The 26,558-nt window shown below is 39.8% G+C and overlaps 1 protein-coding gene across 3 annotated transcripts in view; it reads left to right on the top strand.

Annotated features, from left to right (window-relative positions):
* The window catches only part of PUM23 (pumilio 23), an 88,968-nt gene that overhangs the window by 38,051 nt on the left and 24,359 nt on the right, over window positions 1-26,558 (top strand). For all 3 annotated transcript variants that reach the window (XM_010272773.3, XM_088900543.1, XM_088900544.1), the window contains 3 exons: window positions 1,140-1,259; window positions 7,897-8,082; window positions 25,849-25,997. In XM_010272773.3, coding sequence (XP_010271075.1) covers window positions 1,140-1,259; window positions 7,897-8,082; window positions 25,849-25,997 — 455 coding nt within the window. The remainder of the gene's footprint in view (window positions 1-1,139; window positions 1,260-7,896; window positions 8,083-25,848; window positions 25,998-26,558) is intronic.

The raw sequence follows: 26,558 nt of genomic DNA on the forward strand, positions 1-26,558 counted from the left end.
GCCACAGAATCAGGCTGCTGCTACACCACATCACACTACTTGATCACCGCAACTTATAAAAAAACTGAGATTATTTGTCTGACTTTGAAACACTCCCCTCTTCAGACGGCCAATTAGAGGGAGTCTAGGAAACCACCAAGAACCTGCCAGCGACTGAAACCTGAGGCATGGATGTGCCTCCTATACCCAAAAACGACCAGTCCTTTTTGATCCAAGTCTTCCTTTGAAGTAGAGAGAAATTTCTTTCAATGGAAAAGTCTCTTGTGGTGTCAAAAGATGTCCAGGATGATTATAGGTGCTCTGGTACCATGTAATCTTCCATAAACAGCAATAAAAAGGGAGAAAAATAAGAGACGAAGTAAAGAAGAACGGTCTGATTGAGAGGAGAAGAGAAGACGAGAACAAGACAAGGGTTTTGCAGTTAGAGAATTCGGACACCTAACTATTGATCCATGATACATTATTCTATAAATGAAGATAAATTTACATCTCTACGCTTATTTAAGTAACTCCAAGGAGAAAGAATAAAAGAGTATAATAGACACTAATGGAAAGACAAATACCCCTACCAACTAAACTTTAACAGTTGTTTAAATCTCAAGTTATACATCTACATTATCCTGACGAAATCTTCTCGTTGTGGCCAAGAATACGTGGAAGTAAAGTGGAAAATGTTTTTGGAGCTGTATCCAATTTGCAACTTGTTGTGGCATTTGGAGAGAAAGGAATAGAAGGCTTATTGAAGACAAAAAGGAACGAATGTGAGATTAGGTGTGGACATTTAGAAATATCATAATGGTTTGGATATTGGTTTTACAAGAATTTTCTGAGGCCGTCAGATTGGATTTTGCAATACTATTGAATGGGTTAATGGTGTAGCGTCTTAATTTTCATTTTTCTCTTGTCTTTGTAATTTGGTTGCCAGCTCTTCACCCTAGTTGATATTGCACATTTTTTTTTTCAATTTTAATGAAAACTTTTTTTATTTATGTAAAAAATCTGATTGCTGTTGTTGATAAAAATAAGATTACTTCTATGATGTTTCCTCGTATTTATATTAAAGGTATATTTGAGTTATAATCTCTCCTTGTAAGAATTTTTAATTTTCTGCAAAAATTCTTTTTCATTTTCTCTCATAGATGGAATTGATCTGGGATGAAATTGGTCCCAAATTTAAGGAGCTTCTCGAAATGGGAAGGTCAGGAGTAATTGCTTCTCTCTTAGCTGCAAGTCAAAGACTTCATACATTTGAAGATCAGGTTGGCAGTTTAAACAACTTTTCTTGAATTTTTTAACATACTTACATCATTATTGCCAATAATCTTTGTGGAAAGTTATCTTCAAGTGGTAGGTCAATCACATTTCTAAATTTCATGGTTTTCAAGGCGCCAAGGTGAGGCTAGGTGAGAGGGGGCGCCTAGTCGCCAAGGCGCCTATGCAATGGAATTTTTTTAATAAAAACATGTATCCTAGGGTAGTTCCCTAGGTCCCGTAATCATATTTCCTTAATAAATATCCATATTTTTCATAAGAAAAGTATAAACTTCATGTTAAAGTATAGAAAATCAACATATTCCAACATATTCATGATAAGAAAAAGAAGAAAGAAAAGAAAATTCAAAAAATATAGGGGCTGAACCCCTATTTCTGTTATAGGAAAAGAAGAAAAGAAAAGGTGGAAGAAGAAGAAATTAGGATATAAACACAAAATTAGTAAAGAAAAAGAAGAAAATGTGTTGAATGGACAACATTTTAAGTTCTTCATTACTTATTGGTTCAGGTTTTGACGTCTTTGAGGGTTCATTACAGCATTTAGCAATATTTGTGTTGATTAAACCCTAACAAATAAGAAAATAATAAAAAGAAATAAGTATATAAACACACAAAATGAATATTTTAGTTTAAAAAATATTTATTTTATAATTATAACCTCAAAAAATTAAGAATATAAAAGTTTTTTATAAAATGCTTTAGAAAACTACTTGCTGATTAGGCGAGGCGAGCTTCCAAGGGTGCCTTGTCGCCTAGGCGTTGCCTTGACAACTATGGGGCTATTTAACATACAATTCCTTGTTTTCTTATTATTTTGTTTTAAGAAATGGAAAACTATTACTCTCTAAATAAACCATAATTCTAAATCGAAAGTCTAGCAAGGGAGATGAATGCCAGTTTGCCACATTCATCTGGCGATCAGGCTCATAGAGAGACCAAGGAGTTGAACTCACAATCTTTTTCAAGGTGAGCTGGGACTACGGTGAAATGGTCGTCGGAGATCTGGGATGACGGTAAGATCTAGGTAGTTGCTGAGATGGGGGCTCATAGGTGTGTAGCTTCCTGGAGAAGATGTTTTTTGGGGGCTCATCTAGAAGAGGTTGACTTGCATCTAGAAGATGGGGAGCGGGGAACTGGTACATAAGAGATGATTTTGGGGGGTAAGGTGAAGGAGCTGGCATGCTGATTGTAGAAGCCAGAAGGCAGGACGGTGATCTCCACAGATTTGTTCGGTGCGGAAGCCAGAAGACTCTTCTTGCACAACTGCTTGGTGAGTCAACTTCTTGAGGGGGTTGATGTGAAGCGGATGGATTTTTGGGTCACCAGAGCATGGAGAGAGGTGGGGGGAGTTAGAGTGTAAAAATTAGTTGACAATCTGTTCTTCTTCATTTTTTTTGTCTAGATCAAAAGCAGAGTGGGTGATCTGAAATAGTTCCTGGTGAGTGGGGAGATTCAATGTGTTGCTTGATTGGTGGGGGTGAGTACGGGTTGTTTCTACCTAGAGTTGGAGATCAAATTGGAACCCTCAATTGACCAAACCTAGATTAGGGTGTATGGATTCCCTTTATTGCTATGGTGTCCAAATGTAATAAGAGTAATTGGGGATGCATGTGGCGGTTTTGTCTAGACAGATGACTCTCCTAATGAATTGGTGACTTGTGAATGGGTTTGTTTGAAGATAAGAGATGGCAATAATATCCCAGAGAAAGTGGACATCGTTGCTGGTGAGGTGGTGTTTTCGGTGCGTATCTGGGTGGAGGCCCTTCCAATAGCTTGTAGATGGAAGCTGGAGATTAAGGGAGTTGAGGAGTATCATCCGATGTCGAGGCAGCCATCGGAAATCACTAAAACTATCATACTCCTTGAGGAGGAAGATGAAAGTTTCCTCTATAGAGATCATTGAGAGAAGGTACTAGCATTCTCTCTGTTGCATCAATTTGGCAGGGGCGGAAATGAGGGAGGGAGAAATGAGGTAGACCGTTCGATCTCCATAAAGTTGGATGGTCGAGATGGGAGGTTAGAGGGGAAGAGGGAAGAGGGGGGTTCTCAAATTTTAAATTTTAAAAAAGGGGGTGATGCTTTAAATGATGACTCCTTGAAAAGACAGGTAAAGGAATGTACTGAGGAGCTCTAGGTGGCACAAAGTGGAGATGGGTATATTCGTGAGAGGGTAGATCTGAAGTTGGGGGAGTCTTCACAGCTTCATATGTAGTGGAGGGAGTGGATCTGTTGGATTGAAGCCAAAGCCTCATAACCCCAAACCCGAATTCCAAAGTTTGGTCTGAGGCAGGTCAAACCTTAAGAGTCCTCATCGAACCAAGATTGTGTATCTAGTCTTTGGTCCTGGTTGGCCTAAACTGGCTCACCCATCCAGCCAAGGGCTTTAATGGGTCTCGTCTTAGTTCGAAGCCCTCATCTTCGTAGACTAAAGCTGCTAGCGGAAAAATCTGGGAAAGGTAGGACTTTGAGTTTTGCCCTTGATTGTGATAAGGCTTCGAGCCCATTAACTAGTGATTCGTCGTTGAGAGACTCTCTCCAACTTCCACTTGTGCAGTTGGAAAAGAGCATAGTTGAAGCAACTTTGATAGCAATAGTGGTTGCCGAAGCTGCTAATTGAAACCATCTTGCTCGCTTAGTCCTGAACTGCTACCGCTGGCTAGTGATTCTTCGGCGGTGCCAAAAGAGCTGGGAAAGAAACTTGTAGAGCCAATTAAAAATAGTAAGCCAACTAGTAACTCCTTGCCCTCTTTGTCTTCTTGGGTTAACTCTAAACTTCTGGGCCTGGGAAAATTTTTGGGGGTGTCAATGGAAGGAGCGGATGAGACTATAAAGTTGGGAGATGTTAAGGCTGACTTAGGGGTTAAACGGTAAAGCGGGTTGTTGTGATGGCTAGTTGAGTGGAGGGAAGAAATATTAAGTAGTGGATTTTTGCCAGTGTTTCCTGCTTTCTTCTGCTTTTAGCTCAGCTAAATGGATCTGAACGTTTTGTCTTGGAATTTTAGACGGTTGGGGTCAGGAAGGCAGAGAATGGTGGTTTGATGTTCTCAAAAGATCAAATTCTCAAGTGGTTCTCATTTAGGAATCCAAATTGGATTTTCTGGATGTGGCTACGATTCAGAGTATCTAGTGAGTTGGGCAGGTTAAATGGCTTGCTAAACCAACGGTGGGTAGTGTTGGTGGTTTGGTGATCATGTTGGACCCAATGAAGTGCAGATTGATCTCCCACTCGATTGGTGACTTTTCAATTTCTATAGTGTTGGGGGTGGCAGGTGGATTTGTGTGTCAAGTCACAAATGTGTATGGTCGTATTGACTCTAGCCAAAGGAATGGCTTCTGGGAAGAGTTAACTAGGATTAGAGGGCTGTCTCTCTTCCCTTAGGTGATTGGAGGTGATTTTAATGTTACCTTGTCAACTGAAGAGAAAAACACAGGAAGGAGAAGATCTAGAGCAATGAGTCTCTTTGCTGATTTCATTTTTTAAACATGTAGCCTTGTCAAGACCTGTCTCTGATCACTGTCCCATTCAGCTGTTGTGTGGCTCCCATGAAAGAAGCAATACTCTCTTCAAGTGTGAGAATGCTTGGTTTGAGGAAGACAATTTTATCTCTATGTTAGGCAAGATTTGGACGGATTTTCATGTGACTGGTTCTAGTTCCTATATCTTAGCAAGCAATTTGGATGTAATTAAAGAAAAAGCTAAAATCTGGAGGTTGTGAATAAAATGGCTATGGAGACAGAAAAAAGGGCTTGTTTGAGTGTGATTGAAGATATTGATAGGGCTGAAGAAGTCGGTCCTCTGACCAAGAACAAAGATTGAAAAGGTGCCAAGCCAAATCAAATTTTGATAAACTAGCAGTGAAAGATGAGATTAGGTGGAGACAAAGATCCAAAACTACCTGGCTGAAGGTGGGTGATAAAAACACTAGTTTCTTTCACAAGATGGCTAATGCCCGGAACAAAGTTGAAGAAATTAGCAGGTTGGGGGGGGGGGTGAGTGAGTCATTTGCTGAAATCAAAGTCATTGCTTCTTCGTTCTACAAGTTGAAGAAATTACAAGTCATTGCTTTATGAGGAACCTTGATCCATTAGACCTCTTCTTCTCCGTACCCCTTTCAAAAGACTCAAATGATCAAAAAGCTTTCCTAGAAAGGCTGTTCACAGCGGAGGAAGTTAAGGAGGTCATTAGAATAATGGAAATTGATAAATCTCCTGGTCCAGATGGTTTTGCAAATCTGTTCTATATCAAGTGTTGGGATTTTATTAAGTAGGATCTTATGAATGTGTTTTGGACCTTTCATAGCAGCTCCTCTCTGCAAAGAAGCCTGAACTCCACCTTTATTACTCTCATCCCTAAAGTTGCCGGAGCTGTTAATCTAAAGGACTTTAGGCCTATAAGCCTCCTTAACAGCTTTTATAAAATTCTAGCAAAAGTCTTGGCGGAAAGGTTGAAAAAGATTTTGCCCAATGTGATTTCTGAGAATCAAGGTGCCTTTGTCCTAGGTAGACAAATGTTGGATAGTGTACTTAGCGCAAATGAGCTAACTGACTCTAGAAGGAGGGATGCCAAACCTGGCTTGGCGTGTAAACTGGATTTTGAGAAAGCATATAACCATGTAAGCTGGAGATGCCTTAACTTTGTTCTTGAGAGAATGAACTTTGGCCGCAAATGGAAGAACTAGATGAAAGTTTGTGTTCCTTCCCCTAGGTTTTCAGTTTTAATCAATGGACAAGTGGCAGGATTCTTTGAAGGTTCTAGAGGGATTAGGCAAGGGGATCTCCTCTCTCCCCTGCTTTTCATCTGTCTCATGGAAGTACTTACTTTGTTCAGCAAGTTGGCTGTTGCAGAAGGTTTGTAGGATGGTTTTGAGATCTCCTCAGGTGGGGAGAAGGTTCATCTTCTCCAGTTAACTGATGACACATTGAGCTTTATTGGTGCTTCTACAGATCAGCTTGATTCTATGCTTGGCATCCTTTGTTGGTTTGAGGCTGTGTCTGGGCTTAAAGTAAACTTAGGGAAAAGTGTGATTTTTCTTGTGGGGGAAGTGGAAAATCTGGAGTAGTTGGCTGAGATTTTGGCTTGTCAGGTGAAATATTTGGGGCTCCCTCTTGGGGCTAAATGAACCTCCTCTGCTTTCTGGGATCCATTAATAGAGAGAATGGAGAAGAAGCTGACTTCCTGGAGAGTGAGTCTGTTAAAAAGTACATTATCAAACCTTGCTGCATACTCTTTCCCTTTTTCCCCTCCCCTCCAAGGTATCCAAGAAGTTAGAATTTCTTCAAAGGAATTTCTTGTGGAGGGGTTGGGAAGAGGACAATTGGAAATCCTTGGATACTTTTCAGACTTGGGGGGGTTCTCTGTGGGAGGGCATTATGAAAGCTTTCTCAGAAGGTTTGGAGTACAAAGTTGGGGATGGCAATAGGTTGAAATTCTGGAAAGACCACCCCTCTTGCATTAATATCCCCCTTGCCGAGGCTTTTCTTAACCTCTTTCAGTTTACGTTAAATTCTGATTCCTCAGTTTCTGAATCCTATGATTGGGTGGAAGGTTCAGCTGTTTGGTGTCCCCTCTTTAGAAGGAACCTCCATGATTGGGATTTGGAGCAGCTGCTGGAGCTGTTACAGCTATTGCAAAATTAGCTTCTTTTTGCAAATGTGGAAGATGAGTGGAGGTGAAGTGGAATTGAGATGGTTGCTTTTCAGTCAAGTTTATGGCTGATAAGCTAAGGCAAGGCAACACTTTTGGCTTCCCTAGCAAGCAGGTGTGGGTTCCTACCAGTCCCTCTAAGGCTAATTTTCTTGTCTGGATGCTGGCTTTAAACAGGTGTCTCTCAAAAGCTAATCTGATTAGGCGTGGGGTTCAGATTCCAGATCTGATCTGTGACCTTTGTGGCTTGGTACTTGAATCTGGGGATCATCTCTTCATTCACTGCTCTGTGTCTGCTAAACTGTGGGAGCACTTCATCAACGTGGTTGGCATTAGTTGGGTTGTGCCTTGGTCTGTCAAGGATGTTCTGTGCAGTTGGAAGATATCTCGTCTGAGTAAGAAAGATAAGCTGGTCTAGAAAACAATTCCCGCAGTCATCCTGGTATCCCTGTGGTCTGAAAGGAATAGCCAAGTGTTCTGCAACAAAGCCAGATCTCCTGAAGATCTTTTAGAGTGCAGTCAACAAATTTGCTTCCTGGTTATCTGTTGTTTCAGAATTTGAAAATCAGAATGTATTTCAGCTTCTTGACTCTCACTCCATTTGGGTTCTGTAAGATGTTTGTCTTCCCGGTGTATTCCATTGGGTTGCTGTTGGAGCTCTTTCCTCTATCATCAATAAAATTTTTACCTTACCCTTTCAAAGAAAAAAGGGTTTGGAGGACTGCAAATGGGATGATGGGTTCATTAGCAAAGCAAGGGGGGGGGGTTAATAGGCAACAACTGTTTTGGGCAAAAGTGTAACTCAATATTACCTATCAAAAAAAAAATGCAACTCAAATTTTTGTTGTAAACATGCACTATTGGAATTCTCTAATCTTTGCTTCAGATCTATGTTAATTAATAAGATTTCTGTTTTGACTATCAAAAAAGTTATTCCTTTTGTTAAATTGATATTTATTTTCATTTACTTGTTTTTTCAGTGCTGTGAAGCCCTTGCAGCTGCAGTATGTTCAGAAAATGAGTCCTCCAGATGCATTGTTCCTCGAATATTATTCCTAGATGGCTACTTCTCTTGTGAAGACAAATCCAATTGGAGCTGGCCAAAGGCTGATAAGATGCATGTCTTGGGGTGTTTGATTTTACAAACAGTATTTAGATATCCAAGTGTATGTTGAATTTTTTTTCTTCTATTTTTTGCACCTAATTTTGATTTATCTTTTGCTTGGCCTTTTGTGAGTGCTTGTGACAGTTTCTGGGAATGACATTGATTTAATTTAGTGTCAGTGACATCATGTGCTTAGTATGGTGATTGTTTCATGGTCTGTCTAATTTGTTGTATACATTTTAGAGCTTCTTGGAATGTTACTTGACAAGTCTTTCCTGATGCAAATGATAGTAGAAAGAAGTTGTTGTGATTTACATTTTATTCTATTAATGTTGGCAAAGCTGGAAATTAGGGATCAGTCGAAATCTGAAAAGAAAAAGTGCATTGATCTGGATAGGTTTGCAAGGAATTTAGGGATCACGTCACGACCTCACAGGTGCTAATTTTTCCAAGGAACATAATGCTTCTACTTAAGGAGGGATGGGTTTGCACCAAATTTCCTTCACTGGAAAATCCATCCCTAGAGAGAGTATGAATGGACTAGAAGGTTGAAAAAGGAGGCACAAGAAAAGAGGCGATCAGGGGCTGGAGACCAGATTCTAGCATCAACAGAGTTTTGATCCAAAAAGACATTTTCCAATTTTGACAGTAGGGGAACAAGGGAGTCACACTCATTATCCCTCAAATCCCTCCTGAAACCAAAACCCTAGTTTAACCCTATTGTAGAGGTCATACAAAATTTAGAAACAAGTTCAAACTTGTAGTTGGACAAAGAGTAGAGTATAGGGAATTGCATTTTAAGGGGCAAGCCACCAATCCAAAGATCTTCCCAAAACAGGAATCTATTCTCACATCCTACATCAAACAACTTGAATTAATAAAAGTTGTTTGTATGGTATTACCTCAATTATTGCTTTCAAGGGGAGTTCAATGAACTGTGAAGTGCCAATTTTGCATCCCAACTATTTCCCAACAAACCACGAATTCTTCCAATGATCTATCACTTTTTGGAGGAGGGAGGGAATTATGGATTAAAGAGGTCCAAAAGGTCCCCAAGATAGGCATGTAGACCCCTATTTATAAGTCCAAAAGGTCCTTTGGAGTTTTAGCCTCTTTCTTTTTAGGCGTTATGGCTAGGAAGATGGCATTTGCTCTTCGTGAAGTTTCCCCTTTATGATGAAACTCAGCAAATGTATCCATTAAGTCTTCTTTTATGATTGTCCAACAGTCTTGATAGAAAGCTATTGAAACCTCTAGGACCTAGAGCTTTAGATCTCTCCATTGGAAATATTGCTTCATGAACCTCGTGCACACTAAAATTCTTCTATTAAAGGATTGATTGGGTTTCAGTCTATCCCTTTTTGAGTCCCACAAATCAAGGTTCCTTGCGCAAAGGTTGTTTTAAAATGCTCCACAAAAACCATAACATTTTCCTCCCCATTTATCACATGTCTTTCAACATCCATGCTTGAGATAAGATTCTTTCTTCTTCCACTTTCCTAGGAGTGAAAGAAGTTTTATTTCCATCTCCCTCCAAAAGCCATTTACATCTCAACTTTGTCTCTAGGAAATTCCTTTCTTCCTTAAGAACCTCTTCTAGTTCCACATGAATATTGTTTCTTGTGGGGGAGACAATTCTACATGAATGTTGTTTCTTATCATGGATGAAGCTGCTTTTAGTTTCCATTCCCTTAAGATGCCATACATTAAAAGTCGGTGCAAAGCAGTCCAAAATTGTTAATTGATAGACCCACTTTGAATTTTGTACTTTCTATAACAATTCCAAAGGATTGGGCCTTTTGTTTTTAAGATAATTGCAATTCTTTCCTTGTACTCCAACCAGAATATTGCAGTCCTTGTGAAAGGATCCTTGAAGAGGCTACCCAACTCAGTTGTGGGTTATCCACCTTGGGCTGATGTATTTTCCCCAACATTTCTTTTTGACATGAGTATAGTGTTGTGTCTACTATGTAACTCCCAACTTGCAAAAACCCTAAGTCATACATATAGGCAATGGAGTATTTCCTCCCTTTGCTAAGAAACATGGTTCACAATTGCTGATTGGTTAGCAAAACAAGGGGTAAATAGGGGTGCTTTGTTTTGGGCTCAACTGTAATTCTTCTGCTTTGTTTGTTTCTTGTTGGGGGAGATAAGAGAGGTTAATGAAATCAAATAGTGCATTGGGGCAATGAAGGAAGGTAAGTTTGTGAAGCATGGTTCCTGGAAAAGGTTTGTGAAGATTGAAGCAAAGCAATTCCTTCTCGAGAGTAGCAGGGTGAAAAGGAAACCAACACTCAAGATTAGGGAGATGAAGAGAGAAACATAGCCTTCACTATCACAACAAGAGGTTCAGGAAGTAGGGTTGCAAATGATAGGATTGAATCAGACATAGGTAGATTCAAATTTGGTTTATTTATATTGAGATTTGAATGGAATCTTTTACATATGATTTATATTGAATTCGAATTGAATTTGACATGGAATCAGACATTTCTTAGCATTAATAAATTAAACTCAAAAGCGATTAAATTATTATATACTATTAATAAAATGAACTAAAACTAACATGGATTTTATATATAATGAATAAATGAACAAAATGAATTTAAAATAACTTGTTTGAAACTTGAACCTATAGCTTTTTTAGTAAAAACATTACATTCAGACCAACTTTACAAATAAATATAAACGAGTATGAAGTGTGTATATATATATATTTATTTAATTCAAATTGATTTAGAATTCCATTTGTGACATTATACCCCTCTTCTTACCACATATTAGGTATTATCCTGGCTCTGAAACTCTTGTTAAATTTTGAGACCATCTTTGGGTGTAACCTGCCATTAAAGACATAGTTACCCTCTTTTTATGCCATTACCTGCCATAGGGAGGAAACTATAGTTGATAAAAGGGATAGGAGGATTTGGACCTTGTCACTCTCTGGTACTATCACATGTACATCTTTTCTCTCATCCCTTATTCAATTGAGTGAAAGCCAAGTGTCTTCTTTTCCATTTAGGGAGATTTGGAATAAACCAGGGTGGGTGGTCTGTGCTAGGAAATGTATCTATAAAGAATCAATACTTGTGAGCTACTACTAAGAAAAAGACCTAATTGGTGCCTTCCCCCCACTAGTGTTCCCTTTGCAAAGTTAACGGTGAGAATTGCTATGACTGATTAATCTCTTGCCCCTTTTCTTCTTCAATTTGGTAATGGTTTCTTTGTTTGGGTACAGGTGGAAGCCTTTGCTTAATGTACTAAACCTGTTTGCTCCTACTATCGTAAGCTGGTGAAAGAGTAGGGGAAGAATGCTCTAGAAGTGCACAAGGGCAGTAGTATGTTGGACAATCTGGGAAGAAATGACTCAAAGAATATTTTGTGAAAAAGAAAGAAATAGAGAAGCTAATATTGAAGCCATCACCATTAAGGTGGTCCACTGTGTGATGAAGATGAAAGGGATGAGAGATCCATCATCATATGGATGGCCAAACCCTGCAGGAAGGTTGGGCGAAATTTCAAAAGTTTATTTCTCTCCCATGTGGGAATCACATTCCTTATTTTAGAAAACTGCATTTTCAAGTATCAATCTTGAATTCAAACTAGACTAGATCTGAAACCAAATGGGAGTGGAGGGTTATACATGATACGAAGTAACAATAACCTCCAATGAAGGTGTTCACGCCCAAGGAAAGATCCAAAGATTGCTTCCATCGAAGATGACACGGTGCAGAATGAATCAGAATCAGCAGGATGGCTCTTCAGCAAGAACCTGATTCTTCAACAAGAATCTGATGGAGGGCTAGTGAACACGATTTCAGGTTGTATGTTGTCTTCTCTCTTAAAACAGTAGACTGTTGGATGAACTAGAGGTTCGCCCAGCTCTTCTATTTATAGCCTTAAAGAGAGGTTTTCCTAATCCCATTAGGAGTTTCCTAATCCAAATCTTGTATTTGAATCTGGACTCTCTTTAAGAGATAGGGATAATCCCTTATCTTATCTGTAGATAAAGATCAGCCCTCCTAATTTAATTAGGAGTTTCTTGATCCAAATCTTTATTTGGATCTGGACTCTCTGAGTGGATAGGGATAATCCCTTATCCTATCTGTTGATCTAAATCCTAGAATCGCCCTTATTTAATTAATCTCATTAAGCCAGTTCGAATTGGGCTTTAGGCCCATTAAGTCCATCTGCTCACCCTCCAAACTGTTGCCCAGTTGGATATCCTTCTATGGCATGGGACCCAAACATTGATCTACACATCATCCACATGAGCTCAGCCCAACCTCTGTTATAAGGCCTGGCCGAATTCACTGTAGGAGACAGTGAACCCTTGAGTCCATCACCATGGGCTCTTAATGAGCTCAACATTTGCACTAAATGGTCCATGGGTCAAGCCACCTTATAAAAACCCAAGGACTGTGGGCAGATGCAAGATTAACCCATCAGGTATTACCTTCAATGGTCTTGCACTTAACCTCTCAGCCCATAATGATCAAACACTGCCTGACAAGAGATGACCTCTCCATCGGTTGCAAGGTACAATGCTGCACTCTCTACTCACATGGATCTCGAAAAATAAAAACCTTTTGCAAGCATTTTGAAACCATAATATATATATATATATATATATATATATATATATATATATAAATATATTTTGCAAAACAAATTTCAACGGTTGAAATCAACTACTGGTAGTTTAGGTTTCCATCAGAGAGAATGCATCCCCGATCATTCACTTTGTCTGATAAAGGGGCTGATCCTGTCACTATGATCACCCACTCAGATTAATTCTCGGACTGTCCCAACATACCCAGGTTTTGACCCCTTCTAAGGATCTCACGGATTGGCATATCAAAGCCAGCCCAATCCGACACCTAGTGTAGTATCATAATCGAGTCTAGGGGTTAGGTGCAACATTCCAGTTCTGCCCATCTATCTCCAAGGTCCAGGGCAATACTGGAATTCTGGTCTGGTTTAGGGTTTCAAGAAACCTACACTGCATGTACCTCAGGTCTCACTCTAGCAGCTGAGACAAGCCACCCCAACCAACTTGGGGCGGCACATTAGTGTCAGCCTTGGCAAGATAAATTTCTCCAAATCTATCCAACGGCTGTGAAGATTTAAAACTAACACGAGTCTAATATGTGTCCAATTTAAGGGTATTACTTAGAAACACACCGCAATGACATGAATCGATTATGTATTTTATTCATTTACAATAAATGTCAAAAGATACATCAATCTGATTGGAGCTAAGGACATAACTGTCTAACATCAATAACTTCCTCCATTAAATGTCGTAATATACATCATTCTGATTGGAGCTAAGGGCATACACTGTCTAACAGAAGAAATGGAGGGAGGTAGTTGTTTTTCCCCCTTTAAGGTGGTGGTCAGGCTTGATTGGTTCCCACCTCCTAGTGTAGTTGTTAGGCTCAACTTTGATGGAAGCAGTGGAGGGAATTCAAGTCCATTTGGCATTGGAGGAGTCTTTAGGAATGTGGAAGGAAATGTCATTGCAATCTATTCAGGTATAATTGGAATAACGGGCTCCTTGAGGGCTGAAATTATGGCTGTCATGAAAGGAGTTCAAAAGGCTAAGGAGCTTAATACCAGAAAGTTGTTAATTGAATGTGACTTTAAGCTTGTAATAATCTGGGTCCAAAAGGAAGAGGAGGCTGGATGGTGGTGCTATTATCTATGAGAATAGAAAAGCCATCAAATTGTTACAAGGGATAGAGGTTACCTACAATTAGGTTAAAAGAGATACAAATGCTTTTGCTGATACACTAGCTAAACAATTAGGTTGTGCTGTGTTGCATTTTCTGTTGGGGAGGATTAATAGAGTTTATCCCTTCCCTTCTCTTTCTTTATTCTTGTACTAAATTTCTTCATAATTAAAGAAATTGATTCTGTTATTGATCAAAAGAAAAAAAAAAGAAAGGGGGTTTGTTTGGGGTAGTGGTGTAAGGTTTACTCTAGGTGATGGCTTATAACCTTTCTTCTAAATTCTTTTTCCTTTTAATATAATTTTTATGAGGAATTGGTGAAGTGTTGGTTGTGTCACAAGGGTCAAAGCTTAGTGTATAGTTGACCTCCCTTTTACTTTCTCTTTAATATAAAATAATCAATAAAACACACCAAAACACACATGAAATAATAATGCTGTGATTTTACTCACTAATAAATGTCAGAATACATCAGTCTGACTGGAGCTGAGGACATATACTGTCTAACAAATGGATGCTATAAATCTATTGGCAGTGGAAGTGGTGGTTATTTTCCAGTGGGTGCGTACTCCTAGAAGTGTAAACAGCATGGCTGTTGGCTTTAGCTAGGCTAGGGGTTAATGGATCTCAAATGTATAGAGGTAGATTCCTAGGGAGTCCATTGTATAAATCTATTTGGGTGTAGGTAGCTTGTCAAGAATTGGGATCTGCTTCTCACAGGTCGCACCTCACACTGACCTCACAGGCACATTTCACTGTGCATTGGGAAGATCCCCCATGAATAGTAACATAGAAGTATGGGAGATGTTCCCGATACATGGTGGGATGTTCCTGTGAGGTCGGTGTGAGGTACGCTCTGTGAGGAGCAGATCGAACTTGCTTGTCAAAGTACACTTTCTTTCTGTTTTTTGCTTTTGTATATTGTCATATTTTTCATAAAATTTGAATTTTACCTATCAAATAAAAAGAAAAACAAGAAATGTAATACTTTACCTTTAAATCATTGGAATCAAAGAAATAGAATGAATGCTGTAATAACTACTAGACTATTTGGAGTTTTATCCCCTTTTAGTAATATAGACTGAAAACATGACTTGTCAAGAAAAATTAGACATATATTAGTTGATTACAGGGAACATCTGAATATAAATTGAATACGGGGAATGTTGGAAAACGTGGGGTTACTGGTGCAGATCCATATTTGGTAGTTGTGTAAAAATAGACCTGTATATATTCCTAGGATTGTGGAAGGATTGATTTAGAAAGTTTTTCTTTCTATTTCTTTCTTTCTATTCTTGTACTTTCTATTTTCTTTTCTTTCTATTTTCTTTTCTTTCTATTTATTGCAGCAGCTTACTGTATAAATATGCCGATTAGCAATAGAATGAAATACATCAGTATTCTACCATTCCAAAACATGGTATCAGAGCTCTAGGTTTGTCAACCTTAAGATTTTTTTTTCGGCCTTCATTGCCAGTTTTTTCGTGTTTTTCTCTTCTGGCCTTCAGAAGTATTTCATTATTCTTCTTTATTCCGGCCAGTTCTTCCCTCCTTTATTCTCCTTTCCTGCTGGCCTTATTTTTCCTACATTAACAATGTCCGACATGACTTCAACAAGTGCTTCCGTCCAAACCGATGAAGGAGCAACAAATTCTCATCCTGACACTAGTGATTTGCAGAATATTCAGGCAACATATAGACTGAATGGCCAAAACTACTTGAAGTGGTCACAACTAGTGAGTACCTATTTGAAGGGAAAAGGAAAAATTAGTCACCTTCTTGGAACAGGGCCAATGTTGGTCGAGCCAAATTTTGATGCTTGGGACGAAGTGGACTCCATGATTATGTCATGGTTGTGGAGTTCAATGACACCCGAGATCAGTGATACTTGTATGTTTCTCCCCTCTGCAAAGGCTATTTGGGATGCTGTCCGACAAACCTATTCCAAAGCCCATGACGCTGCTTGTGTCTATGAGGTCAAAGTGAAGACAAAGGCGGCCAAACAAGGGAGCAAAAGTGTTACAGAGTGTGCAAATCTGCTGCAAAATTTATGGCATAAGCTTGATCATTATCGGGTTTTTGAGACAAAGTGCCCTAGTGATGCTGTGATCTTGATGAATTTTATTGGTTGGACTGAATGCTGAATTTGATCAGGTCCGAATACAAATTCTTGGCAAAGAAGAAGTGCCTCCATTGAATGAAGTCATAGCCCTTGTCAGAGCTGAGGAAAGCTACCGTGGAATCATGCTTGAGCCTAAAGATCCTGAAGGCTCAGCCATGGTGGCTAGGGGAGGAAGTTATAGTGGTTCAAAGGGTGAGAACAATCACAACTTGGCTCATGACACAACTACCCATGACTCTAACGATAACCTCTGGTGCACCTATTGCAAGAAGCCCAGACACAAAAGATCGGTGCTGGAAACTTCATGGGAAAACCTCCCACATCCAGTTAGGAATGGGGAAATCGAGGAGTTTCAAAAGGAGTTCAACAGGCCCATAATGTCTTCACAACCCTGCAGCAAGAACACTCAAGTTAGGGACCATTTAATGATGAAGAAAGTGAAAGGCTAAGGAGCTTCCTGAAATCCTTGAAACCAGGAAGTGGTTCTACCTCTCTTGCTCTCTCAGGTGAGTCTTTACCTCTAGGATTACATGCCTCGGCTAGTGTTTTTCCATGGATTGATTCTGGAGCTACTGGCCACATGACACCCTCTTCACTACATTTTCTCACCTATACACCCTGTCCTAGTAATAGAAAAATTTCCGTTGCTGATGGTTCTTTCACCACAGTGGCAGGGATTGGGAACATTCAAATTACTCCATCCCTTTTACTTAAAAATGTGCTTGATGTTCCTAAGTTATCCACTAGCCTTATCTCTATACATAAACTCACCCAGGATGTGAAATACAATGTTGTGTTCTTTCCTTGTTATTGTGTATTTCAGGACCAGGTTTCGGGGAAGAAGATTGAACTTGCTAAGGAAAGGGATGGACTCTACTACCTTGAAGCAACCAACAAACCATCTCACACTGTTTGCATGTCACACACGAGTCATTCTTATCTACCTCCAATAAAGATTTAATTTGGCGTCATCACTTTCGTTTCGGTCATCCTTCATTTTCTTGTTTTAGAAACAATGCTTCCTTCCTTGTTTAAAGGAATTGATGTTGAAACCTTTCATTGTGATGTTTGTGAATTTGCTAAGCACAAAAGGGTTTATTTCCGAATCAGCTTTAAAAGATCTTCAACTCCTTTTTATTTGATTCATTCGGATATATGGGGCCCTTCTCAAATTCCCAACATTACTGGTTCTAGATGGTTCGTCACTTTTATTGACGATTGCACTAGGGTCACTTGGATTTTTCTTCTCAAGTCTAAATCTGATGTGGGTACGGTTCTTCCCAACTTTCATAACATGGTTCAAACTCAGTTTGGTGTGAGAATTAAAAGGTTTTGATCTGATAATGCTACAGATTATTTTAATCAGAATTTGTCCCCATTTTTTCAGAGGGAAGGCATTGTGCATGAATCCTCATGTGTTAACACTCCTCAACAGAATGGGATAACTGAGAGAAAAAATGGCCATCTTTTGCAAACCACCCGATTCTTTTGCTTTCAAAATCAGGTGTCAAAACAGTATTGGGGGGAAGTTGCCCTTACTGCTGCCTACACCATAAATAGACTACCATCTAAAGTTCTTGACAACCGAAGCCCAATACAAGTCCTTTCTCAATTTTACCCTGATATTCGAACCTCAAATAGTCTCACACCAAGAATTTTTGGCTGCACTGCCTTTGTTCATGTCCATAATAAGGGAAAATTAGACCCACGAGCAATCAGGTGTGTCTTCTTGGGATATTCCCCAACTCAGAAAGGTTATAAATGTTATCATCCAGCCACCAGAAAATTCTACACCTCTATCGATGTCACATTTGATCTTTTTTCACTCAACCTTATCTTCAGGGGGAGCTTTCATTAATGGAAGATAAGGCCTCGGATCTCTGGGTCACAAGTCCTTTCTCCCTAGATGCTTTACCCTCCTCACAGACATCCAATCGTCAAGAATCACAACCCTCTGAGTCACATTCCTCTGAGCCCCACGTTCCCGAGTCTCAACAAGAGTCATACAATTCGACCATTGAACCAAATTCGGACACTGTTAATCCCCCTAATGATGTGCATGATAATGTGAGATATATGCAGGTTTACTCTAGGAGAAGAAATCCAGATCCCCAACTTGTGCAAGTCCAAGATTCAACTCCTAATCCTAGGACTAAGGGATGCTCAGAACCTGAACCTACACCTTCACAGTATGAGTATGAGTATGACCTACCTATTGCATTGAGAAAAGGAACCAGAGAATGTACCAAATGCCCATTGTACCCTTTAGCCAAATTTGTATCATTCCAAAGATTCTCTAAATCCCATAAAAGTTTTCTAGCCATCCTTAACACCATTCTAATTCCTAATACTCTAGCCGAGGCACTTTCTAATAAAGAGTGGAGAAAAGCCATGAGAGTGGAAATGGAGGCACTAGAAAAAAACAACACATGGGAAGTTGTGGATCTACCAAGAAACAAGAAGACGGTAGGTTGTAAATGGGTGTTCACAATTAAGTACAAATCTGATGGGTCATTAGAAAGGTACAAAGCATGACTGGTAGCCAAGGGATATACACAGACTTATGGGGTAGATTATCAGGAGACTTTTGCTCCAGTAGCTAAAATGAATACAGTAAGGGTGTTATTGTCGTTGGCTGCTAACTATAATTGGGATTTGCAACAGTTTGATGTAAAGAATGCGTTTCTCCATGGTGATCTAGAAGAGGAGATATACATGGACATTCCACCGGGTTTTGGAGAAGGCATTAAAGGGAACAAAGTTTGTAGGTTGAAGAAAGCACTTTACGGTCTCAAACAATCTCCGAGAGCATGGTTTGGAAGGTTTACTAAGGTGATGCTTAGTACAGGTTACAGGCAAAGTCAAGGTGACCACACATTGTTTATCAAACACATAGCCTCAGGGGGGGTTACTGCACTACTAGTCTATGTGGACGATATAATCGTTACTGGGAATGATAAAAAGAAGACTTGGGGAGACTAAAGTATTTTCTCGGAATTGAAGTTGCACATTCTAAACAAGGCATCTTTATCTCTCAACAAAAGTATGTTGTTGACCTTGTAGAAGTTCAAGACTGCTATCAGCCTTAAACCCTAATAGATTTCAGGTTCGAAAATAGAAGGAAAATGTAGAGAAGAGAAGAGGAAGAGATGAGAGAACTGTAGAACACAAAGGGTTGATAGGAGGGAGAGAATCTGAATGTTTTGTCGTTGCCACTTCTATTTAGTATTTATGGGTTATGCTCATTACATGGAAAGGACAAATCTACCCTTAGTAATTACATAACAAATAGAACAAAATAAAACTGAAATAAAAAACAACTGAAATAACCGACTGACCACCAACTAACCCTAGGATGACTAGAACACATCTTACCCTACGAATACAGTGGGACCATAGCTGTGGGGCCCACATCAGTGTTCTCTACACTCCCCCTCAAGTTGGGAGACAACACTCCGTTTTTTACTCCTCCAAGAGACAAGGTTACCTCCCACAAGGGCACAATATCCAGAGGTAGACCTTCTGTCATCAACACCCCCAGCCCAATCGGCATCCGTATAGACCTCCTCCTTCATGTGGTCATTGTTCTTGAACAGTATACCTCTACCCGAGCATCTCTTCAAGTATGCTAATATTCTTTCTGCTGCAAGAAGATGCGTGGTTCTAGGAGAATGCATGTACTGGCTGACAACACTAACTGCATAACTGATATCTGGCCGAGTGAGGCAGAGATATAGGAGCTTTCCCACTAATCGTTGGAACATAACTTTGTCTTCAAGAGGCTCCCCACTCTCTGCACTAATCTTGTGGTTTTGTTCAATGGGTGTATTCGCAGGCTTGACACCTAACTTTCCAGTTTCTGCCAACAGATCTAGAACATATTTCCTCTGAGAGACAAAGATCCCCTGTTTAGATCTAGCAACCTCAATACCCAAAAAATACCGTAGTGCACCAAGATATCATTTCCTGTCACCACAATATCATCAACATTCACTGCAAGTAGTGTCAAAGAGGACTCCACCCTCTTGATGAACAATGTATGATTTGACTGGGCTAGTCTGAATCTATCAAACCAAGCTCTAGGTGATTGCTTCAAACCATACAATGCCTTATTGAGCCGGAATACTTTCTTACCTGTCTCTGTATCATAGAATCCATGAGGCAATTGCATGTAAACCTCTTCCTGCAGGTCTCTATTCAGAAAAGCATTTTTAATGTCCATTTGGTACAAAGGCCAAGTGTGGCTTGCTGCAAGAGATAATAGAACTCGAATGGTGGTCATCTTGGCTACCGGGGCAAAGGTCTCCAAGTAATCTATATCATAAATCTGGGTGAACCTTTTTGCAACTAGCCGAGCTTTGTACCTCTCAATGGAGCCATCTGCATTGTGCTTCACAGTAAATACCCATTTGCATCCAACTGGTTTATTTCCTTTGGGCAGATCAACTAGCTCCCATGAATTATTTTTCAACAGGGCATCCATTTCAACTTGCATTGCATCTTTCCACTCCGGGACTGATAGGGCTTCTTGCACTGTTCTTGGAATAGGGACATTGGCAATAGAAGTAATATAGGACCTATAGGAGGGAGATAGGCGATCATAGGATAAAAACTAGGAAATGCAGTGGGCTGTAGATGTGGTACAATCCCGTTTCCCTTTACGGACGGCAATGGGAAGGTCAAGGTCGTCTGCAGGAGGTGAAGTGGCAACAATGGAAGGAGTCTTTGTGGGCCCTGGGATTGTAATACCTGGACTTGGAGCCACAGAAGAGGTTGGAGCTGACCTGGACTACTGATGACCGGGATCAACCTGGGACTGTAATACCACCCTCACTATTGCCGCCCTCATCACCCAATGGAATAGTTAAGGGAACAGCCCCAAAAGTATTAACCCTACCCTCACTGCGCTCCCCCTGAAGAAAAGGATCCAAATCCCCACTCTCACTACTCTCCCCCCGAGGAGAAACCCGAGAATAATAGGGTGACATCCATGGAGACAAACTTCTTCTTTGAGACAGGACCATAGCAGCAATAACCTTTTTGAGTTTGTGCATAACCAAGAAAGATGCATTTGGAGGCCTTTGGTTCGAATTTGGAGTGATGGGGTCCGAGAAGCTGAACAAAACATGTACAACCAAATGTTTTAAGGGGAACAGTAAACAACTCCTCATTTGGGTATAGAAGGGAAAAAGGAGATTTCATATCAAGAACCAGGGAAGGAACCCATTTAATAAGATATACCGTCGTGAGGATAGCATCACCCCAAAAGCGAATAGGGACATTGGAGGTAAATATAATACTTCTAGCCACCTCCAAGATGTGCCTATTCTTCCTTTCTGCAACCCCATTCTACTGAGGTGTATGAGGGCAAGTGCTCTGGTCGATAACCCCATGATTAAGAAGGTAAGATGCCAATGGCTTAACAAAGTATTCCTTTGCATTATCAGATCTAAGAACTTTGATCTTGGCATTAAATTGGGTTAGGATCATTTGGTGGAAGTTTTGGGTCAAGGCGGGAACCTCATCTCGTGAACGCATAAGATAAACCTAAGAAAACCGAGTATAGTCACAACAAATAACAAAAAATATCTGTACCCGATATGGCCCCCAAACATAGTATGCACAATATCAAAAGAACTATTACTCCTTTTATTACTCAATGAATAAGATTTTCTACAATGTTTAGCAAACTCACAACTTTCACATTTCAACTGGGACAACTCAACAGACTCAAACAAAGTAGGAAACAAACTCTTTAAGGATCGAAACGACAAATGACCCAATCGGTTATGCCAAAGCATAACCGGACTCACAATCTGAGAAACAAGTGACTTCTTATCCACTGACTCTTCCCGATGAGAACTCTCCCCGAGCAGATAGATCCCATTCGTCTCACGACCAGTCCCAATCACCTTCTTCGTCTCCAAGTGCTGAAGAACACATCAGTCAGGGAAGAAAGTTACTGAGCAGTTCATATGTTTGGTAATACTACTAACTGAAAGAAGGTTAGTATCAAGCTTAGGAACATGCAAGACAGAAGACAAGGAGATAGTATCTGATAGTTTGATGTCACCCTTGCCAGAAATGGGGACAAGAGAACCATCAGCAATAGATACTTTATCCCTACTAGAAGACAAATGATAAGTGATAAACAATGAAGGCAAGCTAGTCATATGGTCGGATGCACCTGAATCTATTATCCAACAGGGTTCAGTAGTACCTGGAGCTGTGGCATGGTAGGCTGAGGCTCGAGTACTTGAATGTGCGAAAGCAGATGTGGCAGGGGCTGATGGTGACTGCAGTGGCTGAACTGAGTTCCCAACTTCCTTTTCCAACTGTATTAAAGCAGCTCGAACTGCAACTAAGGTCTCTAAAGGTGTGCCTCTTGTGCCAGACGAGGATGCTGAATCAGTGTTCACGGACACATGAGCATTACCCTTCTTGCTTCTCAACTTTGTCGGGACCAAATGAGGATGCTGTTTCCAACATGTTTCTTTTGTGAGTTTAATTTTCTTACAATGCTCACATACCACTTCTCTTTTATCTTCCTTCATGTCCCTTTCTGAATCACATTCTGATTTGGGTTTAACAGCTACAAGGGCTGGTGTAAGAGGCTGAGGTTGCATCATGACTTTCCTCCTAGTCTCTTCACTATGCACTAAGGAGTTTGCCTAGGAGAGAGTCACACTATCTCTGGTCAATATCTGTTGCCGCACAATATCATACTCTGAATTCAGACCTACCAGAAACTCAAACACCCTGTTTGTCTCGACTTGCTTTCTTTGGGTCTGTGCATCTTTGGAACTCTCCCACTCAAGAGTCTCTAAGTGATCAATCTCATGCCACAGGGATTTCAAGGTAGAGAAGTAGACCGAAACCGGTTTCTCTCTTTGTTTAAGAGTGTTCACTTCACATTTCAATTCATAAGCTCTGGCAACATTAAGGGGTTGGGAATAAGTTTCTTTCATAACATCCCATATATCCTTGGCTCTCTTTGCCCACAAGTAATTTCGGTTGAGATGAGGCTACATAGAATTACACAGCCATGTCATAACCAAGTAGTTTTCTTAGACCCACTTGGTATACATGGGGTCTCCCTTGGAAGGTTCTTTCACATCTCCCAAGAGATACCCTAATTTACCCCTTCCCCCAATAGCCATCATGGCTGATTGGGCCCATTCCAAATAGTTTGATCCATCAAATCTTACGGTTGTAATCTGAAAACCTGTCTCAGAAACACTACCATAACTGCTGTTCCCAGAACTGCCTTCTGCCTGATTTTTAAACTCCATTTCATTCAAGAACCAATAGTCTCAAAATTAGGGTTACTACAGTCGAAGAACAACACTTGGACTATTAATCACAATAAAAAATCACTATAGAACTAATCTGTATTCACGTATATGTGCATGAAACCAGTATAAGTCTGATCTGAAACCAATTAGCAAACACAACAGCAACAGTCCGTACAGTTTTCACTCCTTAAAAGAGTTTGAAACCCCAAAAAAGATCTGAATACAGTTTGGAGAATGACTTGATTTGTTGGAGCAGAATTAGGTTTTAATCAGTTCTTAAAAAAATTTCAGCCGCACATTCCAAGCAGTACCATACAAATAAGACTTGTAGTAGGGTTAATATGAAACCCTAAAACTGACCAATGCTAAAAAAAACTTAAGAAGAGCTTCACAGGTAGATCACAAGGCTCGGCCCAACATCAGGGTTTGCAGCAAGATTAATAGGGTTTGCCGCAGGGTTAAGACCAAACCTTAGAGAATAGAAAGAAGAAAACCCTAGAATGGTTCGGCCGCCCTTTCTAGATAGGTCCAACCTATCTTCTCTGATTGTACTTCTCTTAGAAAATAATATAACTTATAAGAGAATGTTGTTCGCTGCCTTCCAAGGTTACCCGAACCCTAGTCTTCTTTGATTCTTCCTGATCGCCAACAATTTGCAACCGTGGCAAGTCTTCAACAGCTGCTAAACCCTCTAGCGATCTCCAAGAATCAGTCAACGAACTCTACTTTCTCAGCTTCCAGCCCTAGATGGTTCTCATGTGGTTGGTTGGACTAGACTCACATGAGAAACCCTAACCTTGCTCTGATACCATGTAGAAGTTCAAGACTGCTATCAGCCTTGAACCCTAATAGATTTCAGGTTCAAAAATAGAAGGAAAATGTAGAGAAGAGAAGAGGAAGAGAAGAGAGAACTGTAGAATCTGAATGTTCTGCCGTCGCCACTTCTATTTAGTATTTATAGGTTATGCTCATTACATGGAAAGGACCCTTAGTATTTACATAACAAATAGAACAAAATAAAACTGAAATAAATAACAACTGAAATAACCAACTGACCACCAGCTAACCCTAGGATGACTAGAACACATCCTACCCCACGAACACAGTGGGACAATAGCTGTGGGGCCCACATTAGTGTTCTCTACAAACCTTTTGAGAGAAATAGGAAATATGGCATGTAAACCAGCTTCCACGCCTATAGATCCCAATCATAAACTTGGAGAGGTCAACGAGAATGCAAGTGTAGACAAGGAGATGTTCCAAAGACTAGTTGGAAAACTCCTTTGTCTTGCACATACACAACCGGATATTGCACTATTTGAAAGCCAATCCAGGAAAAGGAATTTTATTCAGAAGAAATGGGGGACTCATCGAATTCTGCACTATTTGAAGCATATACAAATGCCGATTATGCAGGATCTCCAGTTGATAGGCGGTTCACTTTTGGTTACTGTACCTTATTGGGGAGGAAACTTAGTCACTTGGAGGAGTAAGAAGCAAAATGTAGTGGCTCGGTCAAGTGCACAGGCAGAATTCTGGGCTATGGCACAAGGAGTGTGTGAATTACTCTGGTTGAAGATAATTTTAGAAGACCTGAAGATTCCACGAGAAGAGCCTATGAAGCTATATTGTGACAACAAGTCAGCCATCAATATTGCTCACATTCCTGTTCAACATGACAGGACGAAGCACATCAAAATTGACTGACACTTTATAAAAGAGAGATTGGACAGCAAGATGATTTGCACTCCCTATGTGTCTACAAAAGGACAACTGGCCGATGTACTTTCTAAAGGGCTCAATAGTACAGACTTTCGAAGAATTATAGCCAAGCTGTGAATGGAGGATCTCTATTCACCAGCTTGAGGGGGAGTGTTGGAAAACGTGGGGTTACTGGTGCAGATCCATATTTGGTAGTTGTGTAAAAATAGAATTGTATATATTCCTAGGATTGATTTAGAAAGTCTTTCTTTCTATTCTTGTACTTTCTATTTTCTTTTCTTTCTATTTATTGCTGCAGCTTACTGTATAAATACCGATTGGCAATAGAATGAAATACATCAGTATTCTACCATTCCAAAACAGGGAACAAACCCATAATGTTATCATATTAACTTTTTCTTGTTCCTCTCACACCTTGTCTCCATAGGCACAAACTACCCTAATTTCACCTTTCTTTTTTATTTTTTATAACCTTGTGAAGTAGATAATCAAGGTTATACTATCAATTCCATCAAACTGACTTATCATTTTCTGGATCTTTTTCATCATCATAATCCCATAATGAACCACTTACTAAGATTGTCTGATCAGGTGAATTTATTTCTTCAGAATATAGTCTGTAACTTATCCGATATTAGATACTTGCATCTAATTTTTGACCATAGGTAATGTAATGCTGATACATCTTTCCTTGTACTTTTTAAGTCTGGTTTAATTCATTTTTAATTTTATTTTGGTCTATTGAGAAATCTGTGTTGCTTGCATTGTTAAGAGTACTCATGTTCTGGTAAACACTGGCTGATTCTGAGCCTTTTAACATTTTTGTTGCATCAACTCATTTCAGCATCTTAATATTGTATAGAAAAAGTTGACTTGACTTCTACTCTCCTGGTGATTTTTAATGTCAGCCCAGCACGTACATGCATCTTATAACACCTATTTATGGTCCACAGGAGTTGATTCAGCCTTATGTCATAAGTATTATATCCATGGAGGCTGATCATGTTCTTGAAGTGGCAAAAGATGCAGGGGGTGGACGAGTTCTGGAATCTTTTCTTGGTTCAGATGCTTCTGCCAAGCATAAGCGCAAATTACTTGTGAAGTAAGTTAATCAAAGGTTGAGGTGCATATTTCTTCTTAAAAACTGTTATGCTACATGGTGTAAGTACTATACTAGAGGATATATGGTGATTCAACCATATGGACTACTGATGTTCCCCTTTACTCTCAAGCTGCATTATACATGTAGATGCTGCTTTTGTGCTAGATTCATTTTATCACATCCTGGAATCAGCATCATTTAAGACAACGGTGCAGTGTTAACTTAACAAAGAGACATGATGATATATGGGGGCTATGGAGAATTTTAAATTGTATGAGGTTGCATTGTAATGTTTAAAACACATCCAATGATACATAAAGAAGGCACATCAATATGGCTATGAGACATCCTATATTGAGGTGTATCATTGATCTTCTAGACAATACTTATTATCTCTTTTCTACACAGCCTTAATTGATAGTTTAGTTCTGCCTTGTTTAATTGGTAGGCAACATCTTGTACTATATTGTTGTACAATCTACTTCTTGTACAGAGCAGGGTGCATGTAATGCCCACTGGCCATACCACAGAGAGTCTGCAGTTCTGCAGGTTTGATCCCGT

Source organism: Nelumbo nucifera, chromosome 3 (genome assembly GCF_055504915.1).
Source record: "Nelumbo nucifera cultivar China Antique chromosome 3, China Antique-T2T, whole genome shotgun sequence".
Lineage (NCBI taxonomy): Eukaryota > Viridiplantae > Streptophyta > Magnoliopsida > Proteales > Nelumbonaceae > Nelumbo > Nelumbo nucifera.